The sequence below is a fragment of the Salvelinus fontinalis genome, chromosome 38 (genome assembly GCF_029448725.1).
Source record: "Salvelinus fontinalis isolate EN_2023a chromosome 38, ASM2944872v1, whole genome shotgun sequence".
Taxonomy (NCBI): Eukaryota; Metazoa; Chordata; class Actinopteri; order Salmoniformes; family Salmonidae; genus Salvelinus; species Salvelinus fontinalis.
In genome coordinates, this window is record NC_074702.1 from 19,995,802 (window position 1) to 20,021,134 (window position 25,333).

The window sequence follows — 25,333 nt, forward strand, 5'->3', positions numbered from 1 at the left end:
CCTGAAAACATTTCAACACTTCAGAACAAAGACGGGTCAGAGAATACTGTTTGAGGATGTAATTTAGAGCCGCTCTAATACTATTGTTAGGCAGAGAGAAAATCATACTGTACATTAAAATCACAAGAAACCTGAACTTTGGGGAATCTGTATGTATTTTCTTCTATAAAACAAGACATTTACAACTGAAGTCACATCCATATAAATTACAACAGCAAAGACAATATATTTTAAATACAGATCTCCTCTCTTCATTCCTTTGCTCAATTAACGGAACAGACAATATAAATGTCCCTTATATTCACTTGCAGTCCGGTGCATTGAAATAGTGGCCATAAATGTAATATTGCCTACGTTGGGGAACAAATCTACCTGCCTTATTTTTATAATCTATCTTCGGGCTGGGAAATCTCAAATTATACACCATTTTATCAACCTACTATCCATACAGTTCACTACTTTTGACCAAGAGCCAAATAGGGTGTAATTAGAGACACTGACGATAACTAACTTTTAACCAGCATTCCCTCTTGGGTCTCCTTTACGTCATGACCACTGATAGGTCATTTGAATAAACAGGTTCCCACCATGTTATTACTAAAGACATGTCAATTCCAAGACCAGGGTTGCCTTAGCATGTTCAAGCCCAATTCAACCTACCAATGGCTAGAACTTGACTCTGTATGCCCTACTGCCCTCTACTGGTTGAGAATGCTCAATGCTTTGCTCCAGTCTGTATATCCCTGTTGACTGGATGGCTGTGTGCAAACAATGTCTCCCTTGTACTTTAATGATATATGGGTAGACTCACAATGATATCAGTGCCATCTGAAATATCTCAACCTCAGGTTAAGACTAAAATATGAGATATGAAAATTGTTCTCGCTACAACTTCACATCCCTAGTTGTAAATACAGCTTTACTCCCCAGGTGGGACAATAATTTCTGTCACTCACACAATCTTCAAAGGCAGAACACAAGGTATTCTCTCGTGACTCTGCTATATAACACTGCAAGAACAAAAACAATATATGACGGTAACAGAGGCATTTAACAGTGTGGCAACAATATATGAAATTGAAAGAAAATGAAAAGTCCATTGTGCAATTAATTTGTTTTCATATAGAAAGCTGAACAACAAATAAAGTGTTAAAATAACATGGGGAAAAGCCTCACAGGTACTGTACATAAAAACAAGAACCTAGTAGATAAGTATGTGCTCCACAGTGAAGTACCTTCTTCTCTTTAAACCCTTCCACTCAAGTGGATCTTCTGAAGTTCTTTGATCTCTGCCAAAAATTCTTAACCCACTACTGGCCTAAAATGTGTGGTGAATGAAAAACTGGTGATGTGTGACTCAAGTTCCATCACAGTCTACTACTACTACTACTACTACTACTACTAAAGGTCCATCACAGTCATTTCCTTGTGGACCATCCTCCCAGACAAATCACTCCGTTTTGCACGGGAAAAGAGGTATGAGATGAGGTAAATACGCATAAAACAGGAGAAAACACATGACATCATACATACCATAATCAACCCCCCTTCTACACGTTTTTCTTTTTTTCTTCTGTCAGCCACTTTCTGCAACAAATGCCTCAATCACTGAGAATCAGTTCATGAACTGAGAACACCCAATCACACTTCAAATTCACAAGAACAGTACAAGGAATTAAAAACACAATACAACTGATAAATCCTGTATGCAATATGTATGTGTGTCCGTGTATGAAAAGTCCTTCCTGGTTGTGATGTGGGGGCGCAGGACTGGGGTTTTATAGGACTCGTTGATTCTCCTTGAATGTCAGTGTCTGTTCCCAGTCACACCCTCTCTCCGCTTCCTGCCTAATCTAATGTTGCAGGCATAGAAAGACGCCTGAGCAGAGTTCCCACTTCCGTCAGGTTGAAAATACTGTATCCCTGAAAACCGGATGTTAGCATTTCTGGCGACTCTGCATAGGCTATTTTCTGCCTTACCCAAAGTTTGACCATAGCTCCATTCCACACCATGAGCTGGAAAACACACACACTAAGGAAACCATAGTGATAGTGATCAAACCATTACAAAGCTGATCCCCAGTGCTCCCCATCTGCTCCCAAAACCGATAGTTATCATACTCTCCCAAAATCAATAGGAAACATCATCCTTTCCCAGTCAACATCCTTTCCCAGAGTTGACATCATCCTTTCCCAGTCGACATCATCCTTTCCCAGTCAACATCATCCTTTCTTAGTTGACATAATTCTCTCCCAGATTTGACATCTGAGTTGACATAATCCTTCCGAAGATATCCTCTCCCGAAGTCAATAATCAATATCATCCTCTCCCAGAGTAAACATCCTCGTTTGGATTGGCTGAGACTTGCTGAAGCAGTCTCATCCCAAAGTGATATACTTTACCACCAATGTCCAGTTGACAGAATTCCTTCCAGAGGGTGAAAAAGAGCAAGAGAGGCATGAAATGCGATCTAATCTAAAGGTTTTGACTGTGACTGTGAGTGATTGGTATGTACCCTTGCAATGTAATGTATGTGTTACAGTTCGATGATAGACACTTCCCATCACATCAAGGATCACTAGACATCTCCCACTAATGAGATTTTCTGTCTGAAAGCAATGCAAATTATAGAATATGTTCACATTGAATGCATAGATTGCAGGTCAGTAATATGCCTTACATGTTGCATACGAATGAAATGCATGGTTTATGACCTACAAACCAGTATGAGTTATATTGGTGAGGCAGAGGCCATGTATATATGAGCAACGAGCAAAGTCCAAGGGGGCTGGGCTGTATGTACCAGGTCCAATAATCCCTGTAGCCAAACTATAGGACGAGAGGGCTGTGTTTAGTTATTGAGGAAGCTGTCCAAAGGCCAGTTGCACAATGGAAATGAATGAAGGTCAAATGTAGATATCGGGTTCACATAAACAAAGATAGTGAGATATAGTTGCACAGTCAGGGGGCTTTTATAGTGTGGCCAAGCTGTGCTAGGTGGCAGCACAGCGGAGAAGTCCAAAGTGAAGGCAGAATTTTCTGTCTGTTTTCTGTCTAGCTTTTCCAATCCCTTCTTCTTGGCAGCTGGGTATCAGTGTTCTAGGGAGCAGAGGCAGCAGCGATGGGGGCGGATCTGGATTGGAGTGGGTGGAGGCTGTAGGTGGTATCAGCACTCGAGGGGCAGCAGGAAGCTCCGTCTGCAGTCCACAGCCTTGGGGCTAGGTGGCTGGGCTCGCTTCCTGCGGAGCTCCTCGCGACCCAAGGAGCCACTCAGCCGTTGGTACGCAGCCTTGTATTTCTTATCAAACGCAGCTAAAAGACAGAGTAAGCAATAAGCCTGGTTGGTCTGAAACTATAGTGAAGTTCTAGTATTCCAACTGTGTTTAAAGTGTCTTAAAGAGGCTGCTTACCAACGTGATCTCTACCCATGGCAGCCAGCGTGAGGAAGAGCATCTCTCTGTACAGACTCCTGGACACACAACACAAAGTACTATCGATCACAATTGTGCAATCATATAACCAAAACAGTGCCTTGAGAAAGTACAGTATCACACCCCTTGACTTATTCCACATTTTGTTGTGTTACACCCTGAATTCAAAATGGATTAAATATATTTTTTTCTCACCCATCTACACACAACACCCCATAATGACAAAGTAAAAACATGTTTAGAAATTCTTGGCAATTTATTGAAAATGAAATACAGAAATATCTAATTTACATAAGTATTCATACCCCGGAGTCAATAATTGTAGAAGCACTTTTGGCAGCAATTACAGCTGTGAGTCTTTCTGCGTAAGTCTCTAAGAGCTTTCCACACCTGGATTGTGCAACATTTGCCCATTATTATTTTCAAATGTCTTCAAGATCTGTCAAGTTTGTTGTTGATCATTGCTAGACAACCATTTTCAGGTCTTGCCATAGATTTTCAAGTAGATTTAAGTCAAAACTGTAACTCGGCCACTCAGGAACATTCAGTGTCTTCTTGGTTAGCAACTCCAGTGTAGATTTGACCTTGTGTTTTAGGTTATTATCCTGCTGGTGAAAAGCAGACAATCAGGTATTCCTCTGTGCTTAGCTCCTTTCCGTTTCTTTTTTATCCTGAAAAACTCCCCAATCCTTAATGATTAGAATCAGTCCCATATCATGATGCAGCCACCACTATGCTTGAAAATATGGAGAGTGGTACTCAGTAATGTGTTGTATTGGATTTCCCCCAAACATAACACTTTGTATTCAATACAAAAAGTGAATTGCTTTGCCACATCATTTTTTGCAGTATTACTTTAATGCCTTGTTGCAAACAGGATGCATGTTTTGGAATATTTGTATTATGTACAGGCTTCCTTTTCACTCTGTCAATTAGGTCATTATTGCGCACTAACTACAATGTTGTTGATCCATTCTCATGTTTCTCCTATCCCAGCCATTAAACTCTGGAACTGTTTTACAGTCACCATTGGCCTCATAGGGTAATCCCTGAGCGGTTTCCTTTCTCTCCGACAACTGAGTTAGGAACGATGCCTGCATCTTTGTAGTGACTGGGTTTGTTGATACACCATCCAAAGTGTAATTAATAACTTCATCAAGGATATTCAATGTCATTATTTTTTATTTTTTACCCATCTACCAATAGGTGCCCTTCTTTGCGAGGCATTGCAAAACCTCCCTGGTCTTCGTGGTTGAATCTGTGTTTGAAAATCACTGCTCAACTGAGGGACCTTACAGATAATTGTTTGTGTCGGGTACAGAGATTAAGTACTAAAAATCATGTTAAACACTATTCATGAAACTTATTATGTGACTTGTTAAGCACATTTTTACTCATGAACTATATAAATGCAACATGCAATAATTTGAATGATTCACTGAGTTAGTTCATATAAGGAAATCAGTCAATTTAAATAAATAAATAAATTAGGCCCTAATGTATAGATTTCACATGACTGGGCTGGTGCGCCTCTGCCCGCCCCTAATCAGAATGAATTTTCCCCCCACAAAAGGGCTTCATTACAGACAGAAATACTCCTCAGAAGTCGGGTGTGGAGGTCCTGGGCAGGTGTGGTTACATGTGGTCTGCGGTTGTGAGGCCGGTTGGGGGCACAGCCAAATTCTCTAAAACGACGTTGCTTTTAGTTTTTATAAGCTTTTAGAGCTTATAGTAGAGAAATTAACATCAAATTCTCTAGTAACAGTGGACATTCCTGCAGTCAGCGTACCAATTGCACATCTGTGGCATTGTGTTGTGCGACAACGGCACATTTTAGAGTGGCCTTTTATTGTCCCAGGCACAAGGTGCACCTGTGTAGTTATTATGCTGTTTAATCGGCTTTTTGATATGTCACACCTGTCAGGTGGATAGAGGAGACATGCTCACTAACAGGGATGTAAACAAATTTGTGTACAACATCTTAGAGAAATGTGCTTTTGTGCATATGGAACATTTCTGGGATGTTTTATTTCAGCTAATGAAACATGGGACTAACACTTTACATGTTGCGTTTATTTTTTTCTGTATATTTAGGCTTGCCATAACAAAGGGGTTTATTACTTATTGACTGAAGACATTTCAGCTTTTCATTTTTAATTAATGAGTGTGTAGGCCAGTGACAATTCTTTTTATATTTAATCCATTTTAAATTCCGAGTGTAACAACAAAATGTGAAAAAAGTCACTTTCTGAAGGCACTATTACTTACACAAACAAAAAATGCTATCAACATTTGATGATTCAGAGGCAATTTCCTGCACTCACCTTTGTATCTTGGGCGTGCCAGGTTGTTTGGCAATGGTTTCCAGGAAGAGAGTGATTCCCTTGTGTACCTCGTTCATGCCGACCCAGCGCAGCACTTCCTCCAGGAAGGCCAGGGTGAAGGGGTGGTTGTGCCTCCGCCAGCTGTGGTTCCGCATGGGTACGCCACCTGAGTGAGTGAGTGAGTGAGAGCAAGAGATGTAATTCATGAAAGGATCTGAACCTGTATCATCTGACTATATCCATGTGAATAACGTGTTTATCTTACTGTGTATCCTCCACAGGATGTAGAGGGGGGGCCAGTAGTCTGTGTCAGGGGTCAGTGTGTCCCACAGCAGCCTCACCCTCACTGCTGAGTTCTCTGAAGTCTGACACACAGACAGGAGCTCATCATTAGAATGAGGACATTATGTATTGTGATATACTAATGCTAATAATTCACCACTAGGCCCCAAGAAGCCTGGGAGCGGAGTTACCTGTGCTAGTTGGTTGGCCAGCGGTGAGGAGCGAACCAGCTGCAGCAGGTTGCTGGGCAGACCCAGGCGATGGAAGTACCACACCATGTTCCAGAAGATGATGGAGTGGCTGTCCAGGAGCTGGCCCTGTGCCAGCACCGCCTCGCCCTCGTTCTCCAGCAGGCTCTCAAGCTCCTTGCGCAGCACCAATGGGCTCAGGTAGGCCACCGTCACCTGGGGCGACCCACCCACCGATGAACCCTGGAGTCAATAACACGTTAACTGTGGGTATAGCAAGATTGAATATTTCCCAGAAGTCAACAGATAAAGATGAGAAATAAACCAGTGTAGGTAGAGTACCATGGTAACGCTGCTGCTCTCAGAATAACTGCTGGTCTCAGAGCTGGAGTCCTCATTCACACCGTTGTGACCCAGGATGTCCCCCTGGTCACCAGGGGACATGGCTGCGCTCTCCACCTCCTCGTCCATGTTCCAATTGGTACGTTCCAGGCTGTGGTGAACGCTTTGTTAGTCAAAATGAAGGGATTGGGTGACAAAAAAAAGCCTAAAGTTCATTCAGTTTAAGAATCATACAGTCCTCACTATACAGTCCTCACCATACAGTCCCCACCATACACCATTACAGTCCTCACACAGTTCTTATCATATGTATTTAGACAGTAAAACCATAGCTTCACTTTCCAAATACATATGGTGAGGACTGTACATGGCCCTGAATAGACAGATTGAATAAGAATAGGAGTCAAAATTAAGGGATTTTGACTTCTACGGGCCCTGGTCAAAAGTATTGCACTATATAGGGAATAGGGTGCCATTTGAGACACACTTAAATGTTAGGATGATGTTATGATGAGAGGAGTAGTCCTACCTGCTGACGGGTCCTAGGTCACAGATCTCAGCGTTGAGAAGGGGGACGAAGGTGGTTGAGCAGAAGGGACAGCTGGAGTTGAGGTTGGAGTCGTCAGACGTCCACCCGGCCATTATCTCCTCGTCATAGACCAGGGAGTTACAGCTCCGACATAGGGAGCAGCTCGACATCAACACCTGTAGTCCCGCTCCCTCTTGGTTGGTGTCCCAGGACTTGCGGAGAGGAAAGGCCAAATTGGTGGTGTCAGGGAGTTCGACGTCACTCCCCACTGACAGAGAACTCTACAGAGGGAAAGGATGGAGGAACATTAAGCATGTTTTGACAGGTTTGATAACTCCCTACATCTGCAAATGCATTTTACCACAATAAACTAAATCAGCTGGCCAATACAGTGTAGTTAGACTATAAGCTACAACAACCCACATGTTGTCCCCTCACCTCAGAGGTAGCATTGTAGAGCCTCTCCTTAGCCTTCAGCAGGCTCTCAGCCACCTGGGCTTTTCGGGACGGCTTCTGTTCCGACACCCTGCGCACCGGCCCGTTTTCACCCCCCGAGCGCCGTGCGTCTACACTGGCGGCCCGCCGCCCCGAGACTCGATGACGAGTAGGTGTGAGCAGCTGCTGCAGTTTCCCTGCCAGGCTTCCCCGACTCGGCGGTGACACATTATTGTAGTTCTCGTCAACGGGCTTGCGGCTCACAGTGTCTCTCGGCCCAGGTGGCCTACATTGAGAACAGAGGAATAGACTCTTATAGTATATCTGAGTGATTTTCAAACTGTAATCCAAAAACATATCAGAACATATCAGTCCCAGCTTCTCCACCCCCTCACCTGCCGTCTCTGTCCCCAGGCTGGCAGCTGCAGTCGGGCTCAGAGACTGCCGTCTCGGCACAGTCTTTGTAGAAGGTGGACAGGCACACCTGGTCGCGGCGCACCAGGACACCACCAGGGGAAAAGGGAGAAGGGGTGGAGGTGTCTCGTGGCCCCACGGGGGGTTTACGGGAGGCGGGATCGCTGCAGCCATTGGCACCTGCGTTCCGGAGCACCGCCTTCATTGAGAGCTTAGACTCTGTGGAGTGGAAATTGTTAGGAGGGTGGTTCCCAAACATTAGACACAGTTGTTTGATGAGAGTGCTATGTTCCATTAAACCTTAAATCAAATCACATTTTAATTCTCACATGCGCCAATAACAACAGGAGTAGACCTTACCGTGAAATGCTTACTCACAAGCCCTTAACAAACAATGCAGTTAAAGAAATAGAGTTAAGAAAATATCTACTAAATAAAGTGAAAATACTGGGGGTACCGGTACCGAGTCAATGTGCGGAGGTACAGGTTAGTCAAGGTAATTTGTACATGTAGGTACTGGTAAAGTGACTATGCATTGATAATAAATAGTGAGTAGCAGCAATGTAAAAATGGAAATAGTCCGGGTGGCCATTTTATTAATTGTTCAGCAGTCGTATGGCTTGGGGGTAGAAGCTGTTAAGGAGCCTTTTGGACCTAGACCTAGACCACTTGCCGTGTGGTAGCAGAGAGAACAGTCTATGATTTAGGTTACTGGAGTCTGACCATTTTTTGGGCTTTCCTCTGACACTGCCTAGTAAATAGGTCCTGGATGGCAGAAAGTTTGGCCCCAGAGATGTACTTGGCCACACGCTCTACCCTCTGTAGTGCCTTCCAGTCGGATTCTGAGCAGTTGCCATACCAGGCGGTGATGCAGCCGGTTGTTGCCTACCCTTACCACCTGGGGGCGGCCCATCAGGAAGTCCAGGAACCAGTTGCAGAGGGAGGTGTTTAGTCCCAGGGTCCTTAGCTTAGTGATGAGCTTTGTGGGCACTATGATGTTGAACGCTGAGCTGTAGCCAATGAACAGCATTCTCACATAGGTGATCCTTTTGTCCAGATGGGAAAGGGCAGTGTGGAGTGCAACTGAGATTGCAACGTCTGTGAATCTGTTGGGGGCAATATGCAAAATGGAGTGGGTCTAAGGTTTCCGGGATGATGGTGTTGATGTGAGCCATGGCCAGCCTTTCAAAGTACTTCATGCCTAACGACATGAGTGCTAATGGGCGGTAGTCATTTAGGCAGGTTACCTTCGCTTTCTTGGGCATAGGGACTATGGTGGTCTGTTTGAAACATGTAGGTATTACAGACTCGGTTAGGAAGAGGTTTAAAATGTAAGCGAAGACACTTGCCAGTTGGTCCGTGCGTGCTCTGAGTACACGTCCTGATAATCCGTCTGGCCCCAAGGCCTTGTGAATTTTGACCTGTTTAAAGGTCTTGCTCACATCGGCTACGGAGAGCGTGATCACACAGTCGTCCGGAACAGTTGGTGTTCTCGTTCATGCTCCTGTGTTGCTTGCCTCGAAGCGAGCATAAAAGGCATTTAGCCCGTCTGGTAAACTTGTGTCACTGGGCAGCTCACGGCTGGGTTTCCCTTTGTAGTCCGTAACAGTTTGCAAGCCCTGCCACATCCGACGAGCGTCAGAGCTGGTGTAGTAGGATTCAATCTTTGTCCTGTATTAACGCTTTGCCTGTTTTATGGTTCATCTAAGGCACATATGTCAGAGTCAAGGCCCGCGGGCCACATCCGGCCCGCGAGAAGGTTTTTTACGGCCCCTGGGATGATCTTGATTTATTATTAGAACCGGCCCGCAGACCGCAGCAAGCCGGCAGCCCGCAGATCTTTTACACGCACCAATACTACATTTCCCACAATGCAACGGTGACGCACCGAGCAGTAGGCTGCTTCATTTCAATATTTATTGGCACAGCAGTCGTCAGCATCACAGTAAAATTAACTTTCAGATACCCATCAAAAATGGCAAAACGGAAGGTGGACACTGAGAACCGGGGGTTTCAAACAAGGTGGGAGTCGGAGTATATGTTCACGGAGGTAGCTGGAAAACCTGTGTGTCTTCTGTGTGGAGAAAGTGTGGCGGTACTGAAAGAGTATAATCTGAGACGACATTATGAAACGAAACACGCGGACAAAAACAAGAATATGGACATGGAACAAAGGCTACAAAAGGCAGAGGAATTAAAACGAGGCCTAAAATCTCGACAGGCTCTGTTCAAAAAAGCCAAATCACAAGGCCAGGCTGCTGTCAAGGCCAGTTTTATTTTGGCAGAAGAGATCGCTAAATCAGCCCGGCCATTTACGGAGGGGGATTTCATCAAAAACTGCATGATTAAAGTTTGTGACGAAGTTTGCCCAGAAAAAAGGCAACTCTTTTTAAATGTGAGTCTGAGCAGAAACACCATTGCCGAGAGAGTAGACCAGTTGTCCATCAATCTAAAAGAGCAGCTTGTGAAAAAGGGAAAAGATTTCATTGCATATTCCTTGGCTGTGGATGAGAGCACCGACATTTCTGACATTGCCCAGTTGTCAATTTTCATCCGCGGAGTGGACTCCAGCCTAAGCGTGACAGAGGAGTTTTTGGCTTTACGTCCTATGCATGGCACAACTACGGGGCATGATTTGTATGAAGAGGTGTCAAGATGTGTAAATGAGATGGAGCTGCCTTGGGAAAAACTCGTGGGTTTGACAACCGACGGAGCACCTGCGATGTGTGGACACAGGAGCGGACTGGTGGCGAAGATACGGGAAAAGATGCAAGAGGAAAACGCGACAGGTGAGCTGACAGCTTATCATTGTATCATACACCAGGAAGCGTTGTGCGGTAAAGCCTTGAAAATGGAGCATGTAATGAGCATCATCACGCGCACAGTTAACTTTATCAGAGCCAAAGGTTTGAATCACCGCCAGTTCAAGGCATTTCTGACGGAGTTAGAAACGGAGCATGGTGATTTGCCTTATCACACAGAGGTGCGATGGCTAAGCCAGGGAAAGGTGCTTCAAAGATGTTTCGAGCTTCGTGAGGAGATTTGTCTGTTCTTGGACAGCAAAGGGAAAGACACAACACAACTCCGAGACGAAATGTTTCTGTGTGAAATGGCTTTTCTGTGTGACATTACGAGTCATCTGAATGCAATGAACTTGCAGCTGCAGGGTCGGGATCATGTCATCTCTGATATGTACAGTACAGTGAAGGCATTTAAAACCAAACTGACTCTGTGGGAGACGCAGATGCGGAAAGAAAATTTGAGCCACTTTCCCAGCTGCCAGACCATGAAAGAGAAGCTCTCTACCAGTGCGTTCCCGAGCGCACAGTTGGCTGATAAAATAGGTATGCTTGCCGCTGACTTTCGACGCCGATTTGCTGACTTTGAAGCACAAAAAAGCAGGTTGGAACTGCTCGGTAACCCATTTGCTGTTGACGTGGAAAGCTCACCACCAAACCTCCAAATGGAGTTGATTGACCTCCAATGCAATGATGCACTGAGGGCAAAATATGCGGCAGTGGGTGCTGCGGAGTTCGCCCGTTTCCTCCCCGACACAATGCCCCAGCTGCGCATCCAGGCTGCTCAAACGTTGTCTATGTTTGGCAGCACATACCTGTGTGAACAACTGTTTTCTTTGATGAACCTGAACAAAACATCACACAGAAGTCGACTTACTGCTGAACACCTCCACTCAATTCTGAGGATTTCCTCAGCTCAGAGCCTTACCCCGAACATTGATGAACTTGTGGAAAAGATGGGACACCACCAAGTATCACCCTCAACCTCAAACAAGTGAACATTACTGTGCAATCACATATTTAGAGTTTTTACTCAGTTCAAGTTTAAAAGTTAAAGTTTAATATTTGTTTTCACTGCATGTTACTTCTCCTTAAACAAAGTGTTGTTTTTGATTAATAGATTTTTGCACTTTATTTTATTGTATTTCAATCCAATTATATTTTAAAAATATTTCAGTTGAGTGGATGATAGAAAATTGCTATTATTGTTTTTTTCTTTGAAGTAAATTTAGCCCACTTTTGCTAAAATTGAAAATATAGGCTACTGATGGTGCCTTGAATACCGGTTTCTTTCATTTAATGTTCATGTTATGGGGATTTTTATATAAAGGAAATTTGTCTTTTGTGTCTGTTGAAAATTAAAGATTACTGACAGAGCCATAAGAAAATATTGCTTTATTTATCTGATCATATTGGAATATTTTTGTTAGGTTTTCAGTAGGTTCAATTAGGTTCACTAGACTATATGCGTCATTTAAAAAATTTTCAATGAACATTCGAACAGTCCGGCCCTCGGCTTGTAGCTAAATTTTTTATTTGGCCCTCCGTCCATTTGACTTTGACACCCCTGATCTAAGGGCATAGCGGGATTTCTTATAAGCGTCCGGATGAGTGTCCTGCTCCTTGAAGGTGGCAGCATTTAACTCGGTGCAGATGTTGCCTGTAATCCATGGCTTCTGGTTGGGATATGTACGTACGGTCACTGTGGGGACGACGTCGTCAATGCACTTATTGATGAAGCCGGTGACTGAGTTGGTGTACTCCTCAATGCCATTATATAACATTCCAATTACCGTGCTATTTCTATAAAATAGATATCCGTCACTCACTGTCTGTTGAGCCTCTCATGCTGTTCAGGCTGTTGCTCTTCACCATAGACCCCGTCAGCGATTCGTGGCTGGAGCTTTCACTCAGGCCGCTCCAGCTGGACTGACGAATCAGGTTAGATTGTGGGCGGGACCGTTGGTTACTGTCCATTGTATCTTTTTAAAAAGACAAAACATGTTTCACCTCTATGTTTTAACATATATAATGATTTTAATTCAAACCATTAAAAAGGCCACTCTAAAACCAATGACTATTTATTGTTACAAACAATAGTAAAAAACAAATAACATGTAAATATGTCCTGACCTGTCCGCGAGCCTACTGAACCACTCTTCTGCCGTTGTCTGATTGGCTGTCTGAACTGCGCCACGGCCATCAGAACGTTACGCAACTTGGCCCAGCGCAGACGGCCACCCTGATTGGTGGAGGGCCACTTGCTCTCCAGCACTGCCTGAGGAGAGAGGGCCGAGCCAGAGGTGAGTCAACATGGGGGAAAAATGACAACACTACAGATGGGATCACAGACGGGATTGAACTATTTTTAATTCAAGTAAATAATGTCTCACCTTGTTGTAGTATGCATAGGTGATGGTGTTGGGTGTGATCCCAGCTTTCTTCATCTCCAGAAGTACCCTAACAGCGAGCACAGGCTGCCCGTACTGCCCACACAGCTGCATCAGGATCCTGTAACACACCTCATCTGGTAGTACCACCTTCCTGGTCTCCATGTGCTTGAGCACCTCGTATGCCGTTTGCAAGGCACGCACCTTGGCACTCTCCGCCCGCACAAAGGTGGGCAGGTAGATGAACCACAGCCCATAGCAGTGGCCAAGCAGGCATTTGGACCACATGTCGGGCACTGCCGAGTATATCTGTGCCCGCTTCTGTGCCAGCTTAATCTCCTAAAGGAGAAACAGGGATACAGGAGTTAGGTAATCCAATCTAGATTCACTAAAGCCGTAATAATGTGGTTCCTATGTGTCCTAGTAGGCCAACTTAACAACCCTGAAGGGTGCTTGGGGTATTCACCCAAAATACACACTGTGCTTCCTGCTTTTAAATATTGAATGAAGGATGAAATATGAATGCTCATTAAATTCAAATGGCACAGAAAAACAGTGAACCATGTTCCCTCTTTAGCTGTGGAAAACTGGGTTATCATAAAGCTAACTGGGGAGTCTTGAACAGATCAAGTTAATTGATGCTATATGATAAACAGAGAGTAGCAGCAGCGTAAAAGAGGGGTTGGGGGCGCACACAAATAGTCCTCAAAAGGTTCTACAGCTGCAACATCGAGAGCATCCTGCCTGGTTGCATCACTACCTAGTACGGCAATTGGTCGGCCTACGACCGCAAGGCACTACAGAGGGTAGTGCATATGGCCCAGTACATCACTTGTTTTGATTTGCAGGCAGGGTAATGCCCTTAATAAAATAATAAAGATCGAAATTAAACTGCGTGAGTCAGCCTCTTAATATTATTGTATAGTTGTGTTGGCTTTCAACGGTGTTGCAGTGTGTTTTAAGGGGCTCTGGCACAGCATGTTGGGGTTTGTACCTGTTTGGTCCGTCGCGGGGCAGGGCTGCTGGGGGCACTCCCCTTGGTAGGGACACGTAGCTGGTCCTGAGGCCGGTCAAAAAGATCCATGCAGAGCACAGGGAACGTCTCATAGCTGTAAACAGACAAACACGCTGTCACTGGTCACAGCATCAGACAGTATAAAGTGCCGGGGCCCTTATTTGTGCTCATCTAGAATCAGATCAACCTTCGATTTCTTTATTATTTAAAAGACTAAACTGATCCTAGTCCCAGCCCTACTTTGAGAAGCTTAGAGAACACGAACCCTGCTATATGTAGAGCCTGTGTTACCTGTAGTGAGTGGGGCACTCTGAACCGTCTGGCTCCTGGGGTTCCTCTGGGGGCATGATGAAGACCGTGCTATATGTAGAGCCTGTGTTACCTGTAGTGAGTGGGGCACTCTGAACCGTCTGGCTCCTGGGGTTCCTCTGGGGGCATGATGAAGACCGTGTGCTCCCCACTGTGGGCCTCGTCCAGGTCTATCAGACGCACCTCCTCAGGCTTCTCCACATCTGACTGCTTACACACCGCATATATATACACACACACACGCACCGCAAACACAGGTCACATACACAGAAATACACAAACATTGACAACGTAGAGGGCAGGAATGGGATCACACACATTTCCATTAGTTGTGCAAATACAAAAAGGCTCATCCGGTTTCAGTTTTAGAATCAACACACTAAAAGCTTCCATAAGATATGGTGCGTCACTAAACATCCCTTAAAACAAGAAGATGTGATTCTGACCTTCTGGACACACTCGTCGAAGAACTCGAGACAGGCATGGCGATCACTGACGAATGAGCACTCCTCGATGAACTGAGTGAACATCTGGGTCCTGGTCAGCTGGGTGTAGAACTTCTGGTGGGTGCGTTCACGAGACTTCAGGAAGCCTGCAAGAGCCAGGGAGGGGTTAACTTCAGACACATTAAAACACTAGCTTCACAGGGATGCTGGTTATCGACACAGTAATTAGGTGAGGTAAAACCCCCACACACATGTACTCAGCTAGAATGTTATATAATATTTGTGCACATTTTTTTGTGTTATTTGTCACACACACAGGCAGCCACCCCCTCCCACACTGACCCTGCAGGTTGAAGAGGGAGCTGCAGTCGGTGGTCCTGTCTGAGGGGGCCTGGGTGATGGGCAGCAGGTAGGCACGGTAGCCCCTCAGCAGGCAGCTCATGAAGCGCAGGAAGGCCTCCTGGATCTCCAGCTCCAGCTGCTTCTGACGCCCGTAGATCAGGTCATAGTCCGTCAGCAGAAACTCCAGGGTGGCCTCCTCTTGGCCAGTGGTGTAGACTGATGGAGAAGAATGTGGGGAGAGGGGAGAGGAAAAGTGAGGGAAATGGGGGTAGTGGTAGAGAGGCACAGAGAGAAAATGATGAAGATACAAAGTATTGGCACATAGAATTATCAAGAGTCAGATGTATTGCACCAATATGTTTTAGCTTGTACTCATTTTCCAGCATCAGTCCCTAGATGGGCTTCAGAATAAGTAGGCTAGATGATGTAAAATGATTGACAGAAGAGAGAAGAGAGTGCATGTCATGCATGGTCTCCAGCCATCACTCACTTTTCTCCAGCGTCTTCATCAAGTTGGTGAGGGTATTCACCAGCATCTTGCCTTGCTTCCTTGGTAGCGATCGCCATGACAACGGCTTCTTGTCCTCTGCTCTGCAGGAGAAGAGAAAACAAAACTATGGATTTCATCCTTTCAAACGTGTGTATGTTTGTTTTGTTGCTTCCTCTTCCATCAGTTGCATCCTGGTCCAGGCCCTTCAAGGTCAGTGTACTCACTGAAAGATGGTGTTGGTGTCCAGGTCAACACACACCACGTCAGTAGGGGGGTCATAGAGGTCAAAGTAGCTGGAGTGGACGCCCACGATGAAGGGCATGGGGGCACACAGTACGTCTGCCAGCCGCAGCGGGCACAGGGGGATGTATGGGCAGTGCCAACGCAGAGGGAACGTCATCTAGAGGGATAGAGTGCATTATTTTTTTTAATTAGTACAGTGGGTTAACTGCCTTGTTCAGGGTCAAACAACAGATTTTTACCTTATCAGCTTGGGGATTCGATCTAGCATAATTTCGGTTACTGGCCCAACGCTCCAATGACTAGGCTACCTGCCGCCCCCTTGGAATGAGTGTGTGTGTACGTATATGTCTTTGTGTGTGTGTATGGCTGTGTGTGTAGGTTTGGCGTGTGTGTGACTCACAGACACCAGGGCCTCGCTGACGGAGGTGAGGACGTCGGGGCGGAGGGAGTGTAGCAGTAGTTTGTGCTCCGTCAGCACGGCCAGCAGCAGGACACAGGCGTTCTCAGGGCCCAGGTTCTGCAGCAGCTTCACAAAGCTGGCACCACTACAGACAGAAAAGAACAGCCTCTATCAATTCATTATTGTTTTAATGGATTCACTTCAACATGACTTCAACATGATAATAGAAATCCCTTAGGGGAAACTAAGACATGGTTGGAGAGATAGCGCCTAGCGCAGAAGAACGCATTCCACCACATAGTTTATTGCGACTCGACCTAATGCAGATTTACTGTACTGACCTGAGCAGTAAGGGGGAGGAGACGGGCTGACAGAGGAGAAGGTTGTCATAGGGGGAGAGCTGAAATGACACACACACATTTATCATTAACAAACCAACATGGTGGACAATAATCTACATGTCTAAGGAAGAACGTTCAGCCATGCTTCAATTTCATAGACCACCATTCACCAAATTGATATCTGTTGATTTGAAACAAGCAATTAGGAATCAAGTTTGAAAAGCCCCATGAGACTCGATTTGAGTTTTCTAGAAATCCCCAAACTACTTAAACAATCGTCTCTACTTTCTAGAGCCGGAAGGATCATTCAGTGATGTTAAATTATTTTAAATCCACAGTAAATTATAGTTGTTTTGATTGGGTGTTATTTTTACCCTGTCCATCTGCACACACTAACCAGTGAAACCATCAATTCATTCAACGCCCATTTCCTGTGGGGGAGGAAGTCACATCTTTAGTGAGAAACACCACAATGCTACTGGTGTCAAGCTCAAATAGAACTCAAGCTGAGGTTCCGCTTGTAACGCACACACAGAGAAAGCTTTTGTTCTAAACTAGCACTAAAACGCCTGATTCAGCTAATAATCACAGTCATGCCTTACTTGAATTAGGTATTTTAATGCTGCCTTCTGTATAGCCCTGAGCTAAATCAATGCTTAGCAAGGTTTTCCACTCCACCCGTCTGATGCTTTAAAGTGTTTTGATGTGTTAATAAGGAATAAAGATAAGAGAATGTGAATTGAGTTAAAGACAGGTGTCCCTACCTGCACTAGGATGCGAGGCCGCTGAGGGGAGGGGAAGGGGACGTTGTGCATGAAGCTGGAGATGTGCCTGGAGAGAGCAGAGTTCATGTTAATAAATCAACCAAACAACCAACCATAACATGAATCAACAGCCAATAGGCTGAAGGTATGTTAGCCAGTAGATTAGCCATTTTAGGTTTATAGACACATAGCTGATATTTGCCATGAAGGACCACTGACTTCTCAAGGGGCAGCACGTGGGGTCCGGAGATGGAGTATCGGTAGACAAAGGTGAGGAACTTCTGGAAGACAGTGAAGAAGGGCCAGTGGGAGAGAACACACACGCTCTTCTTCACTTGCAGGGTGCGGTTGGTGATAGGCCGCCGGTCCACCACGCTCACCAGGCCCAGACGGACACTCTGCCGCTCCGAGAGGCACTCCCGTGGGAACGCCTCGTAGAACTGGATGGCAGCACCGTAAACCTGCGACGGGAAGAGGAGACACGGGAGTGTTAAAAAGTAAGGATTTAGCTAACGCTAGATGCTTTGAACTGTGTAAACAGTTAGCAAATGCTAGATACTGTGAGAAATAGTGGAGATACATTTTTTTTATTAAACTGTGAGCGAGTTCATACTGAAGTCATTTGCATCTCAATGTTGTTGTTTTTATTGATTTATCGCAGATAAAGTCTATACAGTGGGCCAATTTAAAACTTATAATTGAGGTAGGCAAGCATGATATTGAATAGCTGCATTGGTAAATAACTACACACAAGTCAAGCAACAAATAGTTGGTATTTATCAACATTAGAACATTAGGATTTGTCAATCTTCATATATCACACTTGATATACATTTCTTTGAGTGTATTTCTGAACCTTGTCAGCCACCATAGGTCATGGCATTTTGTGGAATTAGAAATATCTCAGCCCATTTGGTTCTAGAATTAGATTTTGTTGTAGCAACCACAGAATTAGCATACTAATTCTGTGGTTAGCAACCACATATATTAGCATAACATACTCCTTACTGGTGACCTCACTGGCGTGTCACTGTGATGTCATCACTCATGATGCTGATTCCCTGATCATAATCAGATGAGTTCTGAGTTACCATAGTGATGATTACTATATCATCAAACAAAATCAATGGAACATATTCCAAAATCGTCAGTCTGTGAAAAATCCTTTGAAGAGACAACCTTGCTATTTCTGCCGATTTTTTCTAGCTGATTTCACACATTCATTGGACCCTCTGTTCAACAAAGCAATGAATCGACGACTAAGTGTGTCCATGTCCCGAAGAAGTGCAGTTTCTGATGATGAGAAAATTGTCAGCCGTGGGAGAGGCCGATCGAGGGCTAGATGCTACTACCCTACTTCGGTAAACCAGCCAATACATAAGACTGTAATTATTAGTAACACACATGTTCTGTCATAAACTTTTTCAGTTCTGTTTCAAATTAATGCAAATTTGAGAGTGGTCTTGGCTGAGAGTTGTTTAATTTTGTCCATACAAAGGAGAGAGAAAGCCCTGACTCTGTGACCCAAACAGTGAAACACCCTCAGAAGGCAGAGAAGGATGTAATGAATCGTGGACGAAGTGCGTCTGTCCCTCGAAGAAGGGCAAGATCTGTAAATGTAAAAAATCATATGAAAATGTTGTTTTAATACGATAGCTAAATCTCAGATTTCTTAATCTGATGCCATATACTAATCATTCTTGATCCATGTCATGTTCATGGTGATAAAACATGTTCTATTTTCAGGAGGATGAGAAATCTGTTTGCCGTGAGAGAGGCAGATCCAGGATCAGACGCCACTGCCCAATTTTGGTAAACCAGTCCTTATATTCATTGGTTAATACAGTATGGAGGAACACTGACATTTTCTGAAAGGTTTTTAAAAATTGTTTATACCTGTTTCCACCTCAACTTTCAAAGTAGGCTAACAGTTATTTCATTGTCTTAAAAGATCCATACAAAGAGAGACAGCACTGACTCTGTGTCCCAAACAGTGGACTACTCTCAGAACGCAGAGAGGGACGTAATGACTCACAGATGGAGTGTGTCATCTATCCCTCAAAGAATGGCAATAACTGTGAGTTAAAAAAAACATACAAAAAAGCTTGACAAACATGCTACCCTAATCTCCAATTCTTCATCTCATGCCATATGCCAATCAATCTCGAACCATGTCATGTTCTTGTCATAATGATAATCGAAACGTTTTCTTTTTCAGGAAGACGAGAAAACTGTCTGCCGTGAGAGAGGCAGATCCAGGACCAGACATCACTGCCCAACTTCGGTAAACCAGCCCATATACTCATGTATTAACACTGGCATTTACATTTTTTCAGATCTGTTTCAAGTGAAGGCAAATGTGAGAGTGGTCTTGGCTAAACTCTCCATATAGGTTAAGTGTTGTTCCATTTGCCCTAACAGATCCGTACACAGGAGAGAGACGGCACTGACTCTATGAACCAAACAGTGGAATACCCACAGAAGGCAGAGGCGAATGTAATGAATCGCGGACGCAGTGTATCTATCCGCCCAAGGCGGCCAATAACTGTGAGCAAAAAAATAAACTCAGAAATATTGTCAAAACACGAGAGCCTATTGTCAGATTTTCTGATGCCATATGCTAAACATTCTTGATCAATGTCATGGTCTTGTTTGCATGATTATATGGAAACCTTTTATTTTTTCAGGATGACAGGAAAATTGTCAGCCATCAGAGAGGCCGTTCCAGGACCAGACACCACTGCCCAACTTCGGTAAACACTGTCATTTTCTGATTCGCTTTTCTGCTCTGTTTCAAGTGAAGCCAAATGTGAAAGTGGTCTCGACTAAATTTCCATATAGGCAAATAGTCGTTTCATTTTGTCTTAACAGATCCATACAGAGAGAGATGGCACGGACTCCCAAACAGTGGAGCCTGCACTGACTCCCACTGACTCCCAAACAGTAGAGCACCCTCAGAAAGCAGGGGGAAATCACATGAGGAAAAAACAGGACCTAACCCCTTTTGAACAGAAATGTAACAGAATGTTAAAGAGCGAGAGGGAGTGGTTGGAGAACAAGAGGAGAGAGATCAGAAAGAGGGAGATCCTATGGAGACAGAGAAAACTGGAAGTCGAGGGAAGATACCGAGCCAAGATGGAGGGATTGCTAGAGGACATGACTTGGCAGGTCCAGGCATTGGATTTGTTCACAGAGAAAGATGGAGAAACAAAGAGTGGTCAATCAAAGGTGAGCTTTAGTGACTATTTCAGCACTATAATGTTGTTTCTACTATCCTTCTGTTGAGTAAACTATCATCTTTTCAACATAGCAATTTTAGAACGAATACAGTAGAAGCAGTAGTACAACTAAAAATGGATCAGTAGGTATACTCGTATTTTGTTATTGCAGTTAAACAATACTTGTCATCTTTCTTAGAAGAATGGCCAGGTCCCCTTGGTGACAGGACAGCACAAGGCAGGGGATAAGAAAACACAGCTTGAGAACAAGGCTGAGAAGAGCAGAAAAGGAAGGATAGGGAACAGAGAAAGAAAAAGGGGAGGAGGGTGGTGATGGAGATGATGATGGCGCAGGGAAAGAATAAAGGGGTGGTTTGGCTTGATATAGGTCTGAAGAGGGTCTGGAAACGGTTGAAGAAAGGGGTCAGGTTCATCCTGGGCACATCCTACTAGGATGATATGATTTACTTTTTGGAATAAACTGAGCTTTTATTAGAAAATGTTTTGCTTGTCTGGATTTAATATTATATAGAGAACCTTCCTACACAGCTTAACACATAACCCAATGGACTCAATAGCTTAGCCACTGCACAGTGTTAGAGTGTTAGAGAGTGTGTGTGAGAGGGAGGCAGGCAGGTGGACCCACCTTGTCGCCACTGGCACTGGTGAGGACGAAGGTAGAGAAGACAGGGAGCTGGTACTTGGTGTTGAGGGGCCAGCTCTCCACCGTCACACCCATGGGCAGACAGAACATAGGCACAGACTCTGGCAAGGGGAACGACTCCACGTCCGCTTCCGGATACCGACTGATCAGACCTGGGAAACACACACACAGAGACAGACAGTTAATAAAAGTTTGATTAGTGACTACAGAGATACTTTCATTTTTGGTAAATCTTTCTACTTCTAAATGTCTTTAATTATGAAAAAGTAGGTCAATATGCCTTCTCTGTTTACAACATCACATATGGCGACGCAGCAGAATGAGTGCTGTGATACCATCAGAATGGAACAGTCTACACTCACCTGCTTCATAGACTAGGGCATTGGCTTTGGCTACAGCTCTCTTGTAGCACAGGTATAAGGCTGGACCCCACTGTGGAGCCAAAACAACAAAGCGCAGTGAGAGAGAGAGGGATGGAGGAAGAGCGAGAGAGATTAAGAATTACGTTTAAAAAATACAGAGTAGAAAAACAGAGCGCTTCAAAACGCACTATGCCAGTGTTGAGGTTCTTCTCCACCCGGCAGAAGGTGTGGGGGGCCACCTCCCCCTTGCTGGGCAGCAGGAGGGAGATGTCTGTGACCCCCAGGGTGTGGAGGGCCTGGGACTCTGGGGCACGGCGGTAGGTCAGGAAGGTGCGGTGGGTGGCAGGCCCCCCGGAGCTCAGGCTGGCTGAGCGGCTGTAGGGGGTGGTCTCGATCACATACCAGCCCTGCTTCACCACCTCTTTGCCCTCGTACAGCACCCTGGGGACCGGGTGGAGGGGACAGAGTCAGGACAATCAGTCAGTCAATGTCACTAGTTATACAGTTCACAGAAACCAATTTCTATCACTCATTCAAGGAAAGCTTTTCTTTTCATGTTTAGAAGACATCCCACACTTTGTCCCAAATTAATGTATCATGTGACGTGCATAGCTCTTTCCATTAAAGAATCTATGGGTATGTATACAATTACATTTCGCAATCATGTATGGCTTGGCCAGACATGCTTAATTTAATGATTATGGCAGTTCAGGGCTACGTAGCAATAGCATACAATAAAACCTTTGTGGTCAGATGTACATGGTTACAGCATGCATTATGCCGATAATTGCATAATGCAAATTCAAAGCATTGTTATGCATTAGCTACTGTATGTGAACTCCAAGCACCATGCATAGCTTTACATTGATGTTGTGGCTAATGTCTGTGACTCCAGCACACATTAGAATAGAATGGTCATTTTTTTCATCACAGCTGGAGTGTCTCACCCGAGGTCGAGGATGGGTGGCTTGTCATGCCCACGGCGGTAACACAGGTACATGTGGGGGTTGTTGATGAGTCCGGCGCTCAGCTCGGCCGGGTGGCCCCCCTGGGTCTTCTCGATGCAGGTGAAGCCCTCGGGCACCTCCTCCCCCAAGCCCCGGGCGATCACCGCCAGGTCTGTAACCGGCTCCACCACCCGACACCCTCTCTGCTGGCCCTCTTCGTCCAGTGGGGCCGAGCCCCCTGGAGCCAGCCCTGCCACCACAAAGTAGTCCACTAGCTGGGGGCATTTCTCCTCCGTCATGCCGCCTGTCTGCCAACTGCTGTGGAGAGGGAGGGAGAGGGGGAGAAAAAGAGAACGAGAAGTAGAGGGAGGGGGAACCAAGGTGAGATTGTGCAATCTCGTTTATGTAAACATACAACTGGCTGAGCAGTAGATGAATCATGGATTTCTTCCTTCCGACAGTCTTATAGAAACAAAACCTTATCATCCAGACAGACAATATTTGGTTCTCATCATTGGCAATAGATCAACAACCAGGACAGTGATAACAATATCATTGCATGTGGATGCACACACAGTCCCACACACAAATATTTATTTTTGACTTAAAGACCTTTAGTCATTCTCATTTCATACAGATCTGACTGGTCTGAGAGATCAACAATAAGCTGCTGAGTTCTGCTGAGAGGGGAGATCCCACCAATTACCACTCACCCATTAGTTTAGTTAGTTTATTTCAGTATACATGGCAACTAAAAGTTGGATTTCATATGCATCAGGAAATACAACAAGAAAACAAAACAAGAAATGTGATACAGTTGGCAAATCAAGAAAGTTCAGAAGTCATGGATGGGATCAGGCTTGCTGTTGCACTTCGGATGGTCAGCGGAAGTCCGTAGCCTCAGCAGCATAGAGCACACCCCTCCATTACCAACTTACTCTCCGTCGGTTGGGCTTCGTAGATAAGCCTAACCCTACCCTAACCCTTTGTAGATGCCACTCCTGCCACTGGCGCACAGGCTCACCATACATTTTGTGACAGAGTAGTAGACAATCTTCACTACTGCAAGCCATCTCTGCTAATGCAGTCCTATTTGCTTCTGCAGTGTTGCGGCATTCTAGGCAAGCTATTTAAAGCTAGCTAGCTAACATCGATAGTTAGGTAAACCAAGCGATACGTCAAATCTAATTAAACTGATAAAAAAAAAAAAAAAACGATTCAGCTAATTATTAGAAACAAATAATGTGGATGAAAAGTCAAAAAATAAAAAGATCATAAGAAGCCATTCACATGAATGTCATTTCCCCCTCTGGATTCCCTCTCCAATCATTTCAGAGGGAGCATTACTGTCTAGAACAGCATTTATACAGGATGGATAGGCCATCCTCACAGAGCGGATGAATCGTTAAGTCACGACTGCTAGGAAGACAGGACAGTGCGTGTTGCGTTTTTATTTCCACTGTGCTTGGTCACAAAATGAATGTGTGATTAAACTAAAAGTGCACTGAGAGTGGAGGGGAGGGTTGGAGGGCATAAAAATAGGATGCTGTTGTGTCACAGTCAGTAGAAACTGTACCAGTAAACCCCTCTTATGTAACCTAGGCTCTCCCCCTCTCTCTTTCTCTCTCTGCAACCAGCCCAACGTTTTTCTCTTCTTCTTTCTAGTTGTAATAGGCTTGGGATGACTGGGGGTTTGCTTTGCGCTGTCAATCTGTTGCTCTCTGATAAAGCACTGATACAACTGCTTATCAGGCATTTCCAGAACAAGAGTCATAAGATTGAACAGAGATTAGGCTAACGAAAGTTGTAGCCTGCTACCGAGTATGCTTGAGACTAGTAGCCTACTGTATTTAGCACATCTAACGTGTAAGAGTACTATACATGCCTAGAGAGTGAGATAATTACTAAAAGGGCCTTGAAAAAGTGAGAGTAGAGGAAATCGATGCAGGTTGGGCTCCAAAGGTTAACTGGCAAACAGGAAGTGGCCACTGGCAGCCTGTTTCCTGTTATATTCCAAGAGTTTATCTGTACCTTCCTAGTGACACTGGAGCACGGTGACACTTCTCCAGGGGGGAAATTATGACAGGACACAGGAGGTGATAATATACAGTGAGCTCCAAAATTACTATTTTACTATTTGTTGTTTAACTGTACTCCAGCACTTTGGATTTTAAATGATACAATGAATACAATAACTATGAGGTTAAAGTGCAGACTGTCAGCTTTAATTTTAGGGTATTCTCATCCATATCGGGTAAACCGTTTAGAACTGTTTGTACATAGTTCCATTTCACTTATATGTGTATTAAAGTAGTCAAACGTTTAGTATTTGGTCCCATATTCATAGCACACAATGATTATATCAAGCTTGTGACTCTAGATATTTGATGGATGTATTTGCTGTTTGTTTTGGTTATGTTTCAGATCAGTTTGTGCCCAATAGAAATGAATGGTAAATAATGTAGTGTGTCATTTTGGAGTCACTTTTATTGTAAATAAGAATAGAACATATTTCTGAACACTTCTACATTAATGTGGATGCTAGCATGATTACGGACAATCCTGAATGAATTGTGAATAATGTTGAGAGAGAAAGTTAGACGCACAAATATAATACCCCCCAATAACGCTAACCTCTCCTGTTATTGTAATGTTGAC

General features: G+C 44.5%; 1 protein-coding gene across 1 annotated transcript in view; it reads right to left on the reverse strand.

Moving 5' to 3' along the window:
* Nucleotides 1–137: 137 nt before the first annotated feature.
* The window catches only part of LOC129837051 (DENN domain-containing protein 4B-like), a 39,562-nt gene continuing 14,366 nt past the window's right edge, over nucleotides 138–25,333 (reverse strand). The window contains exons 2-27 of the mRNA XM_055902941.1: nucleotides 22,676–22,993; nucleotides 21,917–22,169; nucleotides 21,729–21,798; nucleotides 21,349–21,518; nucleotides 17,704–17,945; nucleotides 17,485–17,551; nucleotides 16,721–16,779; nucleotides 16,380–16,524; nucleotides 15,961–16,136; nucleotides 15,737–15,837; nucleotides 15,247–15,462; nucleotides 14,905–15,050; nucleotides 14,532–14,668; nucleotides 14,129–14,243; nucleotides 13,138–13,473; nucleotides 12,878–13,022; nucleotides 12,574–12,726; nucleotides 7,928–8,165; nucleotides 7,536–7,818; nucleotides 7,098–7,378; nucleotides 6,569–6,731; nucleotides 6,230–6,469; nucleotides 6,022–6,121; nucleotides 5,757–5,922; nucleotides 3,412–3,470; nucleotides 138–3,313 (exon numbers count right to left, since the gene is read on the reverse strand). Coding sequence (XP_055758916.1) covers nucleotides 3,168–3,313; nucleotides 3,412–3,470; nucleotides 5,757–5,922; nucleotides 6,022–6,121; nucleotides 6,230–6,469; nucleotides 6,569–6,731; nucleotides 7,098–7,378; nucleotides 7,536–7,818; nucleotides 7,928–8,165; nucleotides 12,574–12,726; nucleotides 12,878–13,022; nucleotides 13,138–13,473; nucleotides 14,129–14,243; nucleotides 14,532–14,668; nucleotides 14,905–15,050; nucleotides 15,247–15,462; nucleotides 15,737–15,837; nucleotides 15,961–16,136; nucleotides 16,380–16,524; nucleotides 16,721–16,779; nucleotides 17,485–17,551; nucleotides 17,704–17,945; nucleotides 21,349–21,518; nucleotides 21,729–21,798; nucleotides 21,917–22,169; nucleotides 22,676–22,974 — 4,506 coding nt within the window. The 5' untranslated portion in view covers nucleotides 22,975–22,993 and the 3' untranslated portion in view covers nucleotides 138–3,167. The remainder of the gene's footprint in view (nucleotides 3,314–3,411; nucleotides 3,471–5,756; nucleotides 5,923–6,021; nucleotides 6,122–6,229; nucleotides 6,470–6,568; nucleotides 6,732–7,097; nucleotides 7,379–7,535; nucleotides 7,819–7,927; nucleotides 8,166–12,573; nucleotides 12,727–12,877; nucleotides 13,023–13,137; nucleotides 13,474–14,128; nucleotides 14,244–14,531; nucleotides 14,669–14,904; nucleotides 15,051–15,246; nucleotides 15,463–15,736; nucleotides 15,838–15,960; nucleotides 16,137–16,379; nucleotides 16,525–16,720; nucleotides 16,780–17,484; nucleotides 17,552–17,703; nucleotides 17,946–21,348; nucleotides 21,519–21,728; nucleotides 21,799–21,916; nucleotides 22,170–22,675; nucleotides 22,994–25,333) is intronic.